Source organism: Apis dorsata, unplaced genomic scaffold, assembly GCF_000469605.1.
Source record: "Apis dorsata unplaced genomic scaffold, Apis dorsata 1.3 scaffold_517, whole genome shotgun sequence".
Lineage (NCBI taxonomy): Eukaryota > Metazoa > Arthropoda > Insecta > Hymenoptera > Apidae > Apis > Apis dorsata.
Genome location: NW_006263742.1, coordinates 20,588 through 37,050, shown reverse-complemented (window position 1 = coordinate 37,050; position 16,463 = coordinate 20,588). Strand labels below are relative to the sequence as shown.

At 35.8% G+C, this 16,463-nt stretch overlaps 1 protein-coding gene and 2 long non-coding RNA genes across 5 annotated transcripts in view; 2 read left to right on the top strand and 1 right to left on the bottom strand.

The window, feature by feature from the left end:
• The window catches only part of LOC102675471, a 4,210-nt gene extending 1,358 nt beyond the window's left edge, over positions 1–2,852 (top strand). For both annotated transcript variants that reach the window (XR_004151166.1, XR_004151165.1), the window contains exons 2-4: positions 1,269–1,453; positions 1,612–2,641; positions 2,741–2,852. This is a non-coding gene — a long non-coding RNA (uncharacterized LOC102675471). The remainder of the gene's footprint in view (positions 1–1,268; positions 1,454–1,611; positions 2,642–2,740) is intronic.
• On the bottom strand, positions 74–6,523 carry LOC102675564 (ionotropic receptor 25a). Of its 2 annotated transcripts, none has more exons than XM_006620440.2 (16): positions 6,052–6,523; positions 4,753–4,905; positions 4,134–4,337; positions 3,889–4,055; positions 3,595–3,786; positions 3,344–3,511; positions 3,079–3,276; positions 2,779–3,000; positions 2,304–2,403; positions 2,042–2,219; positions 1,595–1,778; positions 1,278–1,399; positions 951–1,098; positions 706–875; positions 514–635; positions 74–376 (listed from the first exon to the last, which is right to left on the bottom strand). In XM_006620440.2, the coding sequence occupies exons 1-16, from the start codon at positions 6,131–6,133 to the stop codon at positions 99–101; spliced, it is 2,688 nt and encodes an 895-aa protein (XP_006620503.1). In that variant the 5' UTR covers positions 6,134–6,523; the 3' UTR covers positions 74–98. The 2 variants fall into 2 exon arrangements, with proteins under 2 accessions (XP_006620503.1, XP_006620504.1); XM_006620441.2 differs by having other exon boundaries at positions 3,595–3,687.
• Positions 3,509–5,663, top strand: LOC116186217. Its single transcript, XR_004151167.1, has 2 exons — positions 3,509–3,689; positions 5,423–5,663. It is a non-coding gene; the product is annotated as an uncharacterized LOC116186217 (long non-coding RNA).
• Positions 6,524–16,463: the final 9,940 nt, after the last annotated feature.

The following is a 16,463-nucleotide window of genomic DNA, read 5'->3' as shown; positions in this document are numbered from 1 at the left end:
ATATATATATATATATATATATAACGATTCGATTCAATTGTACGAGATAACATTTTTTTATTCCTCTGTTCAATTAAATTTTCTTTCTTTGAAGATTCTCATTCTTTGAAGGGGAAGTTGCGAGGGTAAACGGAAATGTGAGACACGCGAGGAGGATTGTTTGTCTTTTCGAAGAAAGGATTGATAGGCGCTGGTTTCATTTGCAAACTCATTTTCGACAAATTTTGTATTATCTTGTTGTTGAAGTTCTTGACTTTTCTTTTGTCTTTCGTCGATTTTTCCGTTTCCGTATTCCGTTTTCGGTAATAGAACACCTCTCCTGCTAAGGTGATCATCGCCAGGGCGAGTCCAAAGAGGGTTGCGATAAACACTCCGCCTGAAAGTTTGTTTCTTTCCATTTTTATTTGGTTTAAAATTTAATTCGATCTCGAATATTATTATCCTTTTCTAAAATCAACCATAAACTTTCAATTTTGAAATTGTAGGATTCACAGAGATTGGGTGACGACTCACCCAAACTTTCCAAAGTAATTCCTTCATTATCATCAGAATTCAGACATTGAGCTTTCTGCGTTTGGTTCCAATATTTAGAAGCCAACATTTCAAAGTATCTATCTTTCTGCAAATCCAAAATCCTGCAACGAATCAAATATAAGTAAAATAGAATACGATCATCCCTTTAAATATCTTAATATAAAAACAAACTTTCTGCTTATCTCTTCCTGCAAATGGCTTCCTTGCTGAACAGCAATTGCATAAGGCTGTTCCGCAAACACTTCTCCAACCTCTGTCAAATTGCAATTCTTCGTTACCTCATACCGTATCTCCGACGAATCGTGGATGAAAGCGAATTCTGCATTTTCGCTTTCTATCACCTGAAACGATGCAAAAAGCAATAGTTTCAGACATCGATTTATTCCATACTTGATTCAATTGTCGTCGTTTTGTACCTTTCGAAAACCCTCCATTGAATTCGCAACTGGACCGACTTGTGTGATCGCTTGCAATATGTGGCCGTATTGTTCCTTGATAGGATAATCCCAGACTCGATACTCTACCTCGTCACTTGTATTGTTTAATGTGATTTCTTTCCATACGCTAATTGAAATATGAAATTGAGAAGAATTATTGGATTTACAAGGAAAGGAATATTTTTTACTTTTATTATTTGATTATAATTTTTATTATTTGATTAATGAATTTATTTTAAATTTTGTCAATAATTTTATTCTTTTTTTAATCTGCTATTAAAGTTCTTTCTTTTTCAGTGAACTTACGTGTACAATTTATCCTCTGCATTCTTCATATTTATAAAATACTGATGCTGACTAGAATTAGCCACTACAGTATAATTGATTCTAGATTGTCTGGCTAATTGTTCCAAAGATTGCACAGGAGACTAAAACGGTACACAATATATTGCAATATTATCTCTCATTTTGAAAATCAAAAGGTATGTATATTCTCAATTAAAAGTCACATTTTTTACTAGAAATAAAAATTGGATAAATTTTTCTATAAAATTAATAAAATTAATGATTATTCAAATAATTATTTCTTTTGGATGTATTTTAATGAGAATAATTTTGAAAACCTGCATTCTTTCCACAGTAAGGAAAGCAGCTAAATTAGCAGTGAATGTAGCCAACATTAAAACAACGAATAACCAATAAGCAGCAACTAGTATCCTGCTTGATAACGCTTTGGGTGCTTCGCCGCCACCTTGGGGTGTAAAAGACGTCAAGGCGAACCAGAAGCTCTCCTTCAACGTGAATTCTCTAAACACAGAATATAATTAGGTTATACGACAATCATTATCGATTAAGTAATTGCTTTGTCTTTATGACAATCATTAACGATAAAATGTAGTGGTCATTAAGGGTGATTTATAGTAATCTTGATCTAATTCCAGCAAATGACCAAAGATATTGACGCGAACATTACTATAATAATAATAATAATTAATTTAAATTTCCATTAATGAGACTTCGATAATTAATAATTTTTATAATTAATATTTTAGAAATTTTAAAATTATTACCGACAAGGATACGGATACAATTGTTTATTATTCCTGGCGCTGTAAGGAGAATATTTGTCAAGTATCCAAATCATGATGCCAGTTAATGTCAAAGCTCCTACGATGCTTAACCACACTTCGACTTTGAGTACTGTCATAAATTTGAAAAGGGATGGTTTGCGGACAGGTTTCCTCATTACTTATAACAAAAAATTAAAAAAAAAAAAATCGTATAATGTAAAAATTTGTTAACATTTAAATTAAAAATAGTTATATTATTTACCAATTAATAAGCCGGATTGTTCGAAGTAAGGGGCGACGAAATCGATCACTTCCTCACGTTCTGAAGTCATTGTCAATGCAGCAACTATGATATCTGTCTCCTAAAAAAAATAATTATAAAAAAGAAGTAAAACATGATAAAAAAATAAAAGAAAGAAATAGATTCATAAAAGAAGAATATTAATTTGAAGGAAAAATTGAAATTAAAGGAGATGATATTTTACACTAAGAGGTATGCATGGTTGCAGACTCATAGGCGCCATCAAGTTCAATATATAGGGTAGGTATTAAGAAAATTTTGACATTTCTTTAATAAGATGAAAAAAAAAAAAAATAAAGGTAAAATGTGATAAATAAAAAAGAAGAATATTAATTTGATAGAAAACTTATGAAAATAATGTTTTATAGAAATAACAAGGTTTGCATGGTTGGATGCAGATTCACAGATGCCATGAAATTCAGTATACAAATCTTACTCCTTTAGCTAGATCACCAATCAAGCCATTCCATTGTCCATTAGGTAATTTCTTGCCAAATTGTCGATCTTCAGGTATGATAAGATCATAATCAAATTGCATCTCTTCCGATAATTTCTTGATAAAATCTATGCAATATCCATCCCACATATCATTTCCATTCTCATTTTTCATAACTTTTCCAGTCGCTGGATCGATTTTAGGTATTATCCAAGGTACTGACTAATATAATTTTAATATTTGTATTAATTAATATTACAAATTCATAATGAAATTAAATGAAATTTGTTTATTAATTACAGGAGCAGTTCCAACTCGAAAGAATCTTTTGGCAGGTAATATCTTTTTATTCTCTACTTCTTTTATCTTTCCATTTCTCGTCCAAGTGGCTAATGGTTCCAATAATCCATTCTCAAGAATTTCCAATTCTATTTCAGCTTTATACGTGATCATTCCTTTCTCTGACCAATACTCAAATGTATCGTTGCCTGCTAATTTCTGTGGCAGAATTTTTTCTTCAATTTTCAATGATTTTTATTTTGAACAATTTAAACTTGTGACTTACAGCAAGTATATTCTTGTTAAACGTCTCAATCGTGACGTTTGAAGTTTGATTCACTGTGTTCGATGAGCATGTGCCACTTTTTGGCTCCACACTAATACCTGATGCCTGAAGTTCGCTCATCAGACTCACGATGAGGCCTACTAATCGTTTAAAATAATTGGAAAATATCTACAGAACCATCGCAAGATTAAACAAAATTATTCTAATTATCATATCAAACAGACTATGCAAAATAGAAAATTCTCAAGTACTTTGACATCTGAAGGACAATTGCAGAGCGAATCACCAATTAATTTGCAACAAACATCCATCTTCATCCACAGAACCGTGATGGAAACGTTCAACTGTAAGTCTCCATTGATATATTTAAAATCCTTATAACTATTATCGGTGAAAATCAATTTCCATATTCCATTTCTCTTGACCAATCCTCCTTGCACGGCCTAAACAATTTTTAAGTTAAAAAAATAATATTGGAAACAAAATTTTTTTAGGTGTAACACATTACTTTTCACGACATAAATGTTTAAAATTCTCTCTACTACCGTTTTGAAGAAATCCTCCATCTTGGCTGTACTAGCATAGATAGCGTAATAAGATGGTGATGGCCTCATACTCTTGATCTTCGACACCGTTTTCTCGGTGAATTCGTCGATCACGATTAATCTTAAGATAGAATTTCCGATCAAATAGTAGAGACTCTGATTCAACTCTGTTAAAAGAAGTTTTCGACATTTTCAACAAAAACAAAATTTGGGAAAAGTTGGTTCGAAGATCGTTACCAAAGTACCTCTTTCATCTTCGAAGATCAGAGCAACATCAGTGGCGTTTTTCAACATCAAAAGATCATCGATCGCTTGGATGTACGGGTTCATATTGCTGTCACCCCGTTTGTATATTATTCCATTCTCGTCGGCTATGATCCGAAGATTATCCCAACCGGTCCAGGTCATATCGAGCACGATACTGATTCCCTTAAATAAGGCAGCACATACTGCAAGTTGATTTTAACAAAACAAGAATAAGAACGGATCGCGATCATGGCAAAATATTGTGCAGTTAATATTGCTAATGAGACAATTGGAAATTAATTATATCGAAAAATTTGTTCAATATTTTGTAGTTTGAAATATTTTGGGTATTTCTAGATGCTAAATTCAAGAAAAAACCCTAGTCGTTGGAATCTTCATATATAGAGATTTGCAAAGAGATCTCAAGAATTAATATTGTGATTAAAAATTATTCAATATTAATTTTAATATAATTTTAAAATGTTTAAGGATGTTGAATTTTAAAAAAATTCTAATGATCTCTTTTGGATAAGCAACAAAGTAAAAAATGAGATTTACAAAAAAATCGATAGAAAACTTCGGATAGCTGTTTTTAAAGAATATTTTTAACTTCTTAACTTTTCTTAAAGCTAGCGTCTATATTCGAACGTTCAACTTCGATTGTAGAAATATGAACAGAGATGATATCGTTTCCATAATTCTTTTCTGCTTGTGGTAGGGCCTCGTTCAAAATGTTTAAAATCGATTTATCCGGTTCTTCTATCACTATCACTGTAAAAAATAAAAATGTGATGTAAATTAGAAATGTGATGTAATAAGAAAAAAAAAATTATTTACATATATAATTTTTTAATTAAAATACTTCATAAAAAGAAAATATTAATGCGATATAAATTAATGAAAAAGGAAAAAATTATTGATACACGTATAATTTTTCAAGTAAAATAATTCATAAGAAAATATCCTAATCATACATCAGTGCACATATTGGCATATTAAAAGAATATGCAATTTCATCAAACACGCGATCCATTTATATTTCTGATTAATGGTTATTTCTTAAATTGTTTCACGTAGTTTCGTCACGAGAGATCAGATCTAATCAACCAATAATTATCTACACATTACAAATTATTATTTTTGATTTAAAAAAGATAATACGATATATATATATATTTTTTTTTTTGTAAAAAACATATGATATGTGCTATCCGAAATCGATCTTTCTCTTTTAATTTTTCCTCCATCGTTATTAATTACTCTTGTAAATCTTTTTTTCTGTGTCAAGGATCGGAGATTGACCGAGTCGGCGCAGGAGATGCGGAAGGTTTCAGTCAGACAGGTTCGTCGCGTGAATAATTCAACAATAGTACAGCAACCTTTCCATATCGATGTATCGATGAACCAATCAAAGTTTCATGCCATCCAATCAATGTTTAACTCGTGTATTTAATTTCATATCATCTTTACCGTGCAATATTGTACGAAGAAATGACAAAGAAAAGTAATAAGTCTTCTAAAGCAATTTCAAATCATCTGTTATCTATTTAAAAAAATCAAGCATCATTCTGTGACAAATGATACGGAAGAAAAATAATAAATTCTGCGACGAACAATAGACAAGAAATTATCTAAAGAAGTTTTCAATCTATTATCTATTATCTAAAAAAGCAAAAATCAAAATCAAGAATTTATATAATAAAATTAAAGAATTATATGCATCCCAAAAAAACAGAAAACTACAAGCGTGACAAAGAGAACAAAATCAAAAGTAAGTAATAACATAATTTCGTACAAAATTCAAGAATAATACCTTGTTAAAAAATTTTACAAAAATCACACATCAAACATTTAATATCATTTTAAAATAAAATAAAAAAAAATTATATTAAATCAAAATTCATCATATAGACTTACACATGTTCATAGGTATTTGACAAATGGAAACACCAAGAAACGCAAGCAGCAATGCACACACTGCAACTAGAGTCGTGGACATGGCTCAGGAGAATGGAGTTGGTACCGGATGGACGAACAACGGTCGCCTTCCGCGGAAACAGGTAGACAAGCCTGAGGACACTGTCTACAACGACAACCACGCCTGCGCCCGCCACGCTCCCTTATGAATATTACACCCTCGTCCATCAAACTATAGTCCTTGTTCCCCGCTGTATTTTGATTACGTTGAGGCACGATGTCACATCTTGACACGGGTCCCTTCCATCTTGGCCATCGATTTATCGCTCAACTTGACGTCTGCCAAGGATTACCAACCTGAGTCGATGGTTGCAACTTGCGAATAGATTTTGCGAATAAATGGTTGGATCGTTGGAGAATGTTTGGAGGATGCTGAAAGAGAACACGATTTATACTTAATAAAATTGGATTTGAATTTTGATTCCTAGTTAAATTGAAGAAAAGTTTACAGTGCATAAAAATTGTTCGAGAATGTTTGTTAAATATGAAACTATCAAGATTTATTAAGAGAAAATTTCATTGCACGTGTTAAATTTAAGAAATATATTCAAAGCAACTTTTTAACGATAATGTAAATATATTTTTATTTATCTTAATCACAAAACAAAGTTTTGATTTTGGTGGTAAATTATATCTTATTTAAGGTGGTAAAATTATATTTAAAATTATAAATTATAATATGTAAATATATTTATAAAATTATAAAATAATATTTTAATATTTAATTATATTTTTATGAGTTACCAAGTTGCATATTTATACCTGTGATTTCTTTTGCATGTGAATCGCAAAAGAATAAATGATCGATACGCACATTATTGATTCGCCTTGGACGTAATGCATTTGTTCGGTAACAGTTAACAGAGGAAGCCTATAATCAGGAATCGTTGGTTGAAAACTAACTTCTAGTTTCCTAATCGATAATTGATTGTATCGCGATGTGACCCATTCCTCCGCAGTTGAATTCGCGAAATTCGATCGTTATTTTCATGACCGCTCGACGATAAAATTCCCTTTAACCGCGTCCATCGAAATCATTCCATCGAATCCAATTCTTCGATTGAATCTCAGATCAAGTGAAGAAAGGAAAAGAAAAAAAAAAAAAGAAGAAGAAAGAAAACGAAGCAGATGATAGAATCGTGTTTCTCGATCGACGAGTCTCAGCCACGATGAACGTCACGTTTTCCCATTATCAGTTCTGATCATGGTCTAAGGTTGATTAATTTCCATGGTTGAGGAAACCTGTGAATCGATGGTGCGCGGTTACAAAGGAATAATGACGCAAGGATCGAGATTGCTCCGCAGATGTTCCCGAGGCCAGCTGAAGCGAAATGCTTCAATAGTTCTCGCACTATTTTTAAATATATTTCAGATGTCCTTTATGCAAACGCAATCTCGAGGAACCTGCCCCTATTGTTTCTCACTGTTTCTCTCTTTCTTCAGAAGCTGCGTGACAAGTTTAGACTTGATATCGTTGTGAAAGTACGTTTGAAAAAATTCGAAATAAAATTTACGATCGATTTGTCTGTTAAGTTTCTATTTTAAAAAATTGGCAAAAAATTACCTTGGCATTGATGAGTTTAAAATAAGAAAAAGAAAGTCTTGAGACTGGCTTTCTTCTCTACTTCACGTTAGAAGTCAATAGTTCAAAGATATTTGAAATTATAGTGAGAATATTTTTTGATAAAGAAAGTATTATTTTTCTCTGAAAAGATGTAAAATTTATTTATTACCATGACAAAAAGATAGAAATAATCGAATAGAAGACAGCGCCACATTGCGTCCATTGAATGAACTTTCTTGCCATAAGTGTCGCATTTCGCTGTAAGATGTCGTTACGTGTGCACAGGATGCGTACATTAAAAGACAATTCCGATTACCATTCCGTGTGTTTCATTGGACTTTATGAATCGGCGTATTGCGTTACGTCATGCACTGGCTTGCATAATGCAATACAAGATTTTTATCGTTACATGAATTAAAATTAATGCAACCAAGGAAGGAATTCTACGGGAAGGGCCGGTAAAACAGAAAGCGATATCATCGTTCAATTCGTAAATGAATGCTTCGGTTTATCGTCAAACGTGTGTTTCACGATGATCATTGTCAGTTATTTTTAAGTTATTCTTTCTGACTTAAGTTTAATTTGTTGTTGTTAAAAGTGCGGTTAAACTTATCCTTTGCAAAAATGAATAAACAGTAAAGAACTTGAAACGAGATGTTTAATTTGACTCGTCATAACTGTACCTACAAATTATGCCCGCTTTCAACATTCCATGGTGAGTGAGCGGATCTTAAAGAAATGTTTAAAAAATACGTGCAGGATGGCAGTACAGGCATTTCACTGACGTATCCTACCGAAGAGTTTCGGTATATTTTTCTTGCATAATTTAGTTCACCAGACGCTGCAGTTCTTTTAATCGGCGCCGATTTTCGGCCTAAAATACTGCTCCAGTTTCATGGAAAATGGAACATGTAATCCCTTCATGATTTTTGTGCTTCTGCAAACGTGCTATATAACCACGAAATATTCATATGTATAAACGCACCGTAACTATTTTGAAATATATGTAATTATTGCCCATGAAAATTATTTTTTATATCAGCATATAAAATTCAAATTATAGTCTATTAAGTCTAAAATTCAAATTACAGTCTATAATTGAAGGAAAATTAGGGCAAGGCGAGCTAAAACATGTGCGTGAGAAGTGACTTTGTATTAATAGGAAAGAATATTTGCATGGTACAATAATGCAAATGCATTCATATGAGCGACTGATACACAATTTAACTACCGTTACGGGACACTTCGTCGAGAGAAGTGGCGTCAATTGAACGAAGAAATACGGAAATGAGAAAAAGAGAGGAAGCGGCGAAAGAAAACACGCGCGAGAACGCGTGCATTAGAAACGAAATGCACGCGTCAAAACGTATTACAATTTCACGCACGAAAAGTTACACGAAAAGGTTCGTGGAACGCGAGCCTGTACAACGGATTACACCCTGTACGGAGAATGGTAAGTTGCGGTGGAATTGTGGACAATTTTGTCGGAACAAATTAACATGGATGAACGAATTATTTTACAAACTTCTGTTTCCGTGGACAAATAGATGTGACGAGAATTTGGAAGAAAGTTAAACCGTGAAGATATCACGCGGTGAGGAAAGAAAGGAGAAAAGAATAGAATTTTATTCAAGAAGCGCTCTAATGCGGGAAGTACAGGCTCGGTGATTTCCGGATGCAATCGGTTGTTTCCGGCACGGCCGCCCTCCCGAACTAAAACCATTCATTCGATGGAGAGCGAGAGGCGAAGGATTGAACGGAGAACGGGATAGGAAGGTGGTAGGTGGAAACGAGAGTTCCCGAGGAAGAAGGATGGAGAAAGTGAGTGAGCGAGTGAATGAGAGACGAGCAGAGGGAAGAGTAAGAGGAAAGGAGAAGGAAAGCGGTGTGGCAGGGTAGAGAGGCAAAGAGAATACATGAGAGAGGTAGGCTCGGCCGATTCGAGAAGGCTGGCAGGCTGCTGGTAGGCAAGAGTAAGAAAGCGAGGGAGCATACTGGCTGGCAGAGGCAGACTGGCCGGCCGTGCGCTGTAGTTAACAGAACTGCTAGCAAATCGGCAGCAGATGTGGCCAGTTAGCTCTGTGCTGTGTTCTCGTTCGGATCTCGGTGTTCCGTATATTTCGATGACTGACTGAATCCGCAGTCGATAGTAGCGACATTAGCTATCGATTGTCGAGCGTGATCCTCGTCGTCGCGACACATATCGAAATTGAAAGAACGATACAAGAGTGAATGCGAGAAAAAGCTAACAGAATCAATGACAAGTCGTGGCAAAGTGAAAACAATTTAGTTTTGCGAACATAATATCGACGTATAGTATAGAACAAGACGAAATTGGATAAGATAAACGACAAGAAGAACAATTACGGTCTATCGAGAAGAAAATCACAACGTAGAGAGAAGAGGAGAGAACAAATCGAATGGAACAGTCGGTCGCGCGCCAGCACCAAGAACGCAGTGACCGTCGTACCTGTCCGTCGGTGGCCGAAGACTTGTCCGATCGAGACTCGGGAGTGATGTGGCAACATTGCTGGTGGCTCGCGAGTGGAGGAGTCAGTCGTTGCTCGGCTGTTCTATCGTAGTCTGTGTCTGACAGTGCAGTGTCGCTGCCAATAGAACCGCGAGGGCCCGTCAGGGCCCACGAACAACGCGAACAGCACCGCGATAAACACCGCGGTCAAAATGACATATTTAAGAAAAATAAGAACGAATTACATCACGAGTATCGAAGGGACAATCGTACAAACACGTCGTTCATTGCTACGATAGCGCATGTTCACGTTGTTTATTACCATCATAAAATAGCTCAAGAGAAGAGAGAGTTTCATGACTTGCGAGAGAGTAACAGTGTTTCGAAGCGTACAATCGCTGTGTGACGTGCGTATTCGTTGTATATACACATCCGTTTCGAGTCGCTACAAGCGGGTTTTCTTCGAACCTTTGTAGAAGTTCCTAAAGTGCGTGCGTACGGTTCTACGCGGCTGCTACTCGAATGTCGAGAAACGAATGAGTGCGTGAATCGTGACAACATCGTGTCGAAGTGTACAGAGAGTACTCAGAGAGAGAGTGAGAGAGAATCCGTCTCTCTTTCTCTCGCATCCCGTAGAGGCCGTGGTCGGACTTTACGCCGTCGTACGCGCTTCTCCCCTCCCCCTTAATAGACTGCTTCTTTCTCCCTCTCTCTCGCTGAAGGCCAATTTATCTATCCCGTCGGCCGTACGTCTGTCTTAGTCTATACCATTCCTGTCTGTGCGCTGGCAGAGTTTTCACTGGCGCGACACGGCACGGCACGCGCGCACGGTACGACACGTAAACGAAACCGGCTGTCCAGGCGAATCGGGAGTGTCAAAGATCCGAAAAATCACGGGCATGGAAACAGTGTGTGCCATGGACTGAAAAATAGTGCGGGACCCGTTGTCTCGTGCTTACCGCCGTCCAAAGAAGATCTTGCATTTCATCCGGTGCGTGATTGTGTGTTCCTTTACACCAAAGGAGGAAGAGAGGTTAGGTTAGGCTAGGACTCGCGTCACCCCTAGCCACAGTCCGTCCTTGTCTCTCTTTCACTTGGTTCCCTTACCTCTCTTTCTCTGGCATACAGCGAAGAGGAACGCAGACACAAGAGTCCAGACCGATTACACACATACACACGCACACACACATACGCAGGACAATTGGGGAAAGAGGAGGAAAACACAAATGCCGATCGCCCGTGGAATTCTGGTCGCTGGAACTGCGGCTCATTGCTGGTCTTCCGCCGCTGGCATGCTTCGATTCCTCGCTAGACTTTCAGGTTAGCACGCAATCCATCTCTTATTCGCTGGACAGTATGTCTTCGACGTTGACGGCTGCATTGTCGATTATTTTTCGTTTCGATGGGAAAAAGCTACATGCCGCGCACACGAGGGGAGCCGCGACAGGGAAAAACTAACGACGATCGTCGTCACGGTATCGTTGCCTACGAACGATATTCGCCAATAAGAATTGTCGATAACAATTACCAATAAGAATTCTCTCGTTCGTGATAATAAATCAATCAATCGTTGGAGAAGTTTTGACGGATCTCGAACACGAGAAAATGTCGTTCTTGTTTCTTGTCTGTTTCATACCGTGAATATATCTTTATTTCGATTTTTTCTCTATATATGTGCGCGCGCTTGTGTCTCTTTTCCAGCATCGACGATGCGCACCGTGCTTTAGACAGACTCTTTATACTTCGGTAAAAATTTCGCTATTTTCTCGGCCCGCGTCTAGTCGCGTCGGCGGCTCGCCGTCGGGGAATCCGTGCGGTTTCGATTCCCAGACTTTCGAGTCAGTGCACCGCTACTGCTAGCTGTTAAATGGAAGTGTACAACGGACGACGTAGACAGAATAAGAGGAACAAAAACGAGAGACGGCCTCGTGTAGCCGCGGTATTATACGAGTTCGCGTGTATCCCGTGCAGAGAGGATTTGACGTATCGACTCGGATTTCCATAGCGTCGCGTAAAATTAACCTTCCCCACTTCTTATCCCCACTCTCTTCTCCTTTAATACATACATCGCCGATCGTTGTCATCAGTTTAATACGTGTTTTTCTTCTTGCTACATTTCTTTTTTCATCGTTACGAATTTTCATGATCTTTGTGATATTTCATCTATCTCGCGATAAATATATTTTAACATGTCTCTTAATTCTACTTTATATACGATGAAAGATATGAAATAAGAATTTAATAGAAGATATATAGTAGATAAGATTGTCGCGTATATTCGTGTTATTAATAACGTTTTCGATATTTTGTTAATCTTATCTACAAGGTAAGATAGGTAAACAGGAAGGAAGCGGTTCGCGATTCTCGATTATTTGATCCATCGGTTATTTATATCGATTACACGTATTAATTCGATGGAAAGGATCAGTCATTCTTTATACGAGGTGGGGACTTATGAATTTCACGTGAATTTTACAGGTTTTCTTATCAATATTTGCTTTATCGAAATTGCATTCGTAATTCGTTCCCAATAAAACAAAATGGATTTTAGAATTGATTGTTAAATTGAAATGTAGAATTAAACGATTCGTAAGAGTCGAATCGTATAGAAGTGTAGTAGTTTCTGTGAGAAAAAAAAAGAGAATTTTATTATAAAGAAAGAATGGTGATGGTAATTATTTGGATTACAGCAATCCGTGGCTGCGTAGCAAGAATCAGTGTCCTCTTGACACGCCATAGCGACATAGCAACACCAATTCTTCTCACATCGGTGTTAATTAGCAACCAAATGATCGCTATTGTCGTCGCTTTCGCAATGATCAACGTCGCGAAACGAGCTCTTGTTCGACAAGCGAATCCATTAATTTTCTTTCTAAATTTGCTTTCATATGAAAATTAATATTTTCGTTATTTCCAAAAATTTTATAAATTTTCTGAAATTTTTTTTTTTTTTTAATATATTTTTATATTTGCGTACAAAGTATAAAACAATCCAAACAATATCTATTTTCAGACTGTTGTGAAATTAATTTCTAAAAAGAAATACAAATTTTCTTTTAAAAATCGAATTGGAAATATCTTTGAAATTTCGTTGCATGTAAAACATCGATAAATAATTAATATTTTCGATATATATGCACACAGAAATTTTCTTACGAGTAGAATTAACTAAAACCGTCATTTCGCTAATCAATCTTTCTTAATACATCTTATCGTTTCTCATAACAATCGAAGCTCGGTTTCTAATATCGATAATTCTGTTTATCTGATTTCTCGATTCATCATCGACTAATCTCCAATCATAAAGCGAGTCCTATCGCGATTAAAAGAGAATCTTCCCGGTCGAATTCTCAACTCGAACAGTTACGTATCGATTCAATCGAGACAAACAGCGGCCAATAGGCGAACGATTCGCCCCACCCCCTCTCCTCTGTCCGTTGTACATTAATTCATCGACGAGTGAATGAGTTAACCTCTACGCAAAAATCGGGCGCGAATACATCAAAATATAAATAGAAACGTGTCTGAGACCCGGTGCTATGTGTTTCGATTCGAGAATTTACCTATCTATAGTCAATTTTGATCAACGAAAAGTGTGAACAAGTGAGAAATATCGAATAGAGATCGGTGGCGTCCACGACATCACGAACGTACCGTCGGATTTTTCGCAGCGTGCAAATACGTATGTGGAAGAGATCGATGCAAATCGCGGCAAAAGTGAGAGTGGCAATGAGTCAACATCCGCGTCTGCTGTTTTCTAGCCATCGATAGATTTCGAATAGAGAATAATACACTGTTCGTTCGTGCATCCTTTTTTTCCTCCTTTCTTTCTATCGTAGGTATGTATCTCGTTCTTTTTCTATCTTTTTCTTTTCTTTTTTCTAGGGATATTTCTCAGTGATTTTTTTTTTTTCACGCGAGTTATTTTCCGAATGGGGAAAAGGGTTGATTCGAATTCGATAGGGCAGGATGCAGACAGGAGCCGAGTGATTTTCTTGTTAAATCGCTTGCAGACGCTTTATCTTTAGAAGCCACGGACAGACAGTGGCACCGGTTTTTTTCTCCTTAACGGAAATAGCTATCATTCTATGCGCCTTAGAATGAACCGGCAATACTCCGCAAAATTTATTTTCGACGTGTAGGTTTACGTATCCGCCGTCTGGCCGGAATATCGGCCGGGGGATCATCAAAGGGGGCGAGAAACCGGGAAATTCGCTAAATTTCGATCTCGTTCGAATCGTCTCGAGACCAAAGCACGTCTCGTCTGGCGCATTCGTCGCGTCCAATAGGATTTCTCTAGTAACTTTGATGCACTTATATCTTCCAATCTTGGATATAATTATATGAAAAAAGAATTCATTATCACCGATTAATTTTTTTTAAATATTAACAACTAAAAAAGAAATTTATTTAAGCATTATCTGTCACAAAATATCGTATAATAATTTCACAATTTCTCTTCGGTTGAACGTAGGAATTTCCAAAAAAAGATGACTTCTCACTTTCACGATTTGTCCAACAGTTCTCATTTTATACGCAGAATTCTTTTCACTAGCATCTTTTCTTTTATTTTATCTTTATCAGAATAAAATTTATTTAGAATAAAGATAGAATTTTTTTTTTTAAGTTTATCTATTTATAAAAAATCATAGTTTTTGTAAAAAAAAAAAGAATTTATTCTCAATTTTGATGAGAAAGTGACATTTGATTATAAAAGTATTGGATAAATTAGAAAAATATCGTTACATCTCGTCGAGATTCAACTCGTCGCATTGAATCAGCGTTCGATTATCGTAAAATTTCGTGAAGGCTCGACCGTTCGTATGATTCACGGTTTCGGTTAATCGATTCGGCCGATAAAATACCAATACAGGGATCTTTTATTTCCCCTAGGATCGCATTGGTATACATGAAATTTCGCGGCGCGAAAGATTCGAGAGTATTTCTGTCCCCATTAGCAAATAGCACATGAATTATACATGGCTGACTGTTAATTAGCAGCGATGTGTTATATGTCGAGTTTATCGAGTTGGAAAATTAAATGATTCGATACGTGCTCGTGGATAGAAAGGATTGCTAGTGTCGAATTTATGACGTAGTCCCTGGTAAAGGTCCTTCTTTTCCCTAGGACTTCGCCATCAGGTGTTATTTAATGCAGGTGTTGAAGGAAAGTTAGAGACGAACCAATCGTTCAAGTAGTATCGAATATCGATATTTTAATAATATTCGTAGTCATTACGCCATTTTATTATTAGAACTCTTATAAAAGATATTTTTTTCTCTTTTACCTATTATGGCTTAAAATTATGCAATATTTTAACGCAACAAAATTATTTTTCGAAATAAATATTCCACTGTTTCTCAGTAATCTATTTTTAATTTTTAATACTTCGTAATAATGATTCGTAATATTTCGATTCATTTTTAACAAAGATGTCGCGATGAAAAAATGATAGAAATTTCAATTTTCATTAAGTAGGAAATTTTAATTAAAGGAGATTGTTCGAAGATATATTCCACACAAATAACTTGGCTTCACTTTTGATCATAGTAACGCGAACAATGATGCCTCTCTCGTGGAATTTATGTACGTGTGTAATATCTATTTTTAAATAAGAAGTCCAGAAGTGGTATCGATACAACAATGAGTATTTATTATTAGATTTTCTGGACAAATAATTGGCCATCAATACGATTCCTTCGAATCTTTTTTTTATTAAAGAATTATCGTTTCTTATTTTTTTTTTTTTCGTGGCAAAAATACTACTTTCTATCTTTCATTATATTACAATTTTCACTTTTAGTAGTATTTAGCATAAAAATTATTACAAATATATAACTTTTCTCTCAACATCCAATCACGTATCTATCTAAAAACTAGATTTTTCTCACTTAACATTTTTTTTAATTCAACAACTTTTTCGAGTGAAATTCCAAGATTGATTAGATTTCTTTCTAAAAAAACGAGTGAGCTCAAATTATAACCTATTATCGTAACAACACATCTCTATAAAATTCAAATTTCATTGTTTCATATTTTTGCATTCCTGTTGTTTTTTCCATAAGAATTCGTGGAATCGGCTAGGTGAAAGGGCGATTTCGGGATCCTCGCTAACGAGGATACTCGTACGTGTACTGTATATCCGGTAATATCGTGGCCGATCTCGAACGGTGAAAATCGGTGTTAACGGTGGGCTGCGTCGCTCACTGTCTCTCTCTACCTGTTTCGTTCGTAAAATCGCTGGTGGAAACCATGTTCGCTCCTCCGCTTCGTGAAAATGAGTTTCGATTAATATTTTTTTCTTCGCTACTTAAGCT

Excerpts from the sequence above, each read along its gene's own strand:
- LOC102675564 (XM_006620440.2), bottom strand. The coding sequence starts at position 6,133 with ATGTCCACGACTCTAGTTGCAGTGTGTGCATTGCTGCTTGCGTTTCTT. Across the intron at positions 3,787-3,888 it reads TGGAGGATTTCTTCAAAACG|GCCGTGCAAGGAGGATTGGT; the intron begins GTAGTAGAGAGA and ends AAAATTGTTTAG. Across the intron at positions 1,779-2,041 it reads TTGTATCCGTATCCTTGTCG|AGAATTCACGTTGAAGGAGA; the intron begins GTAATAATTTTA and ends TTCTGTGTTTAG.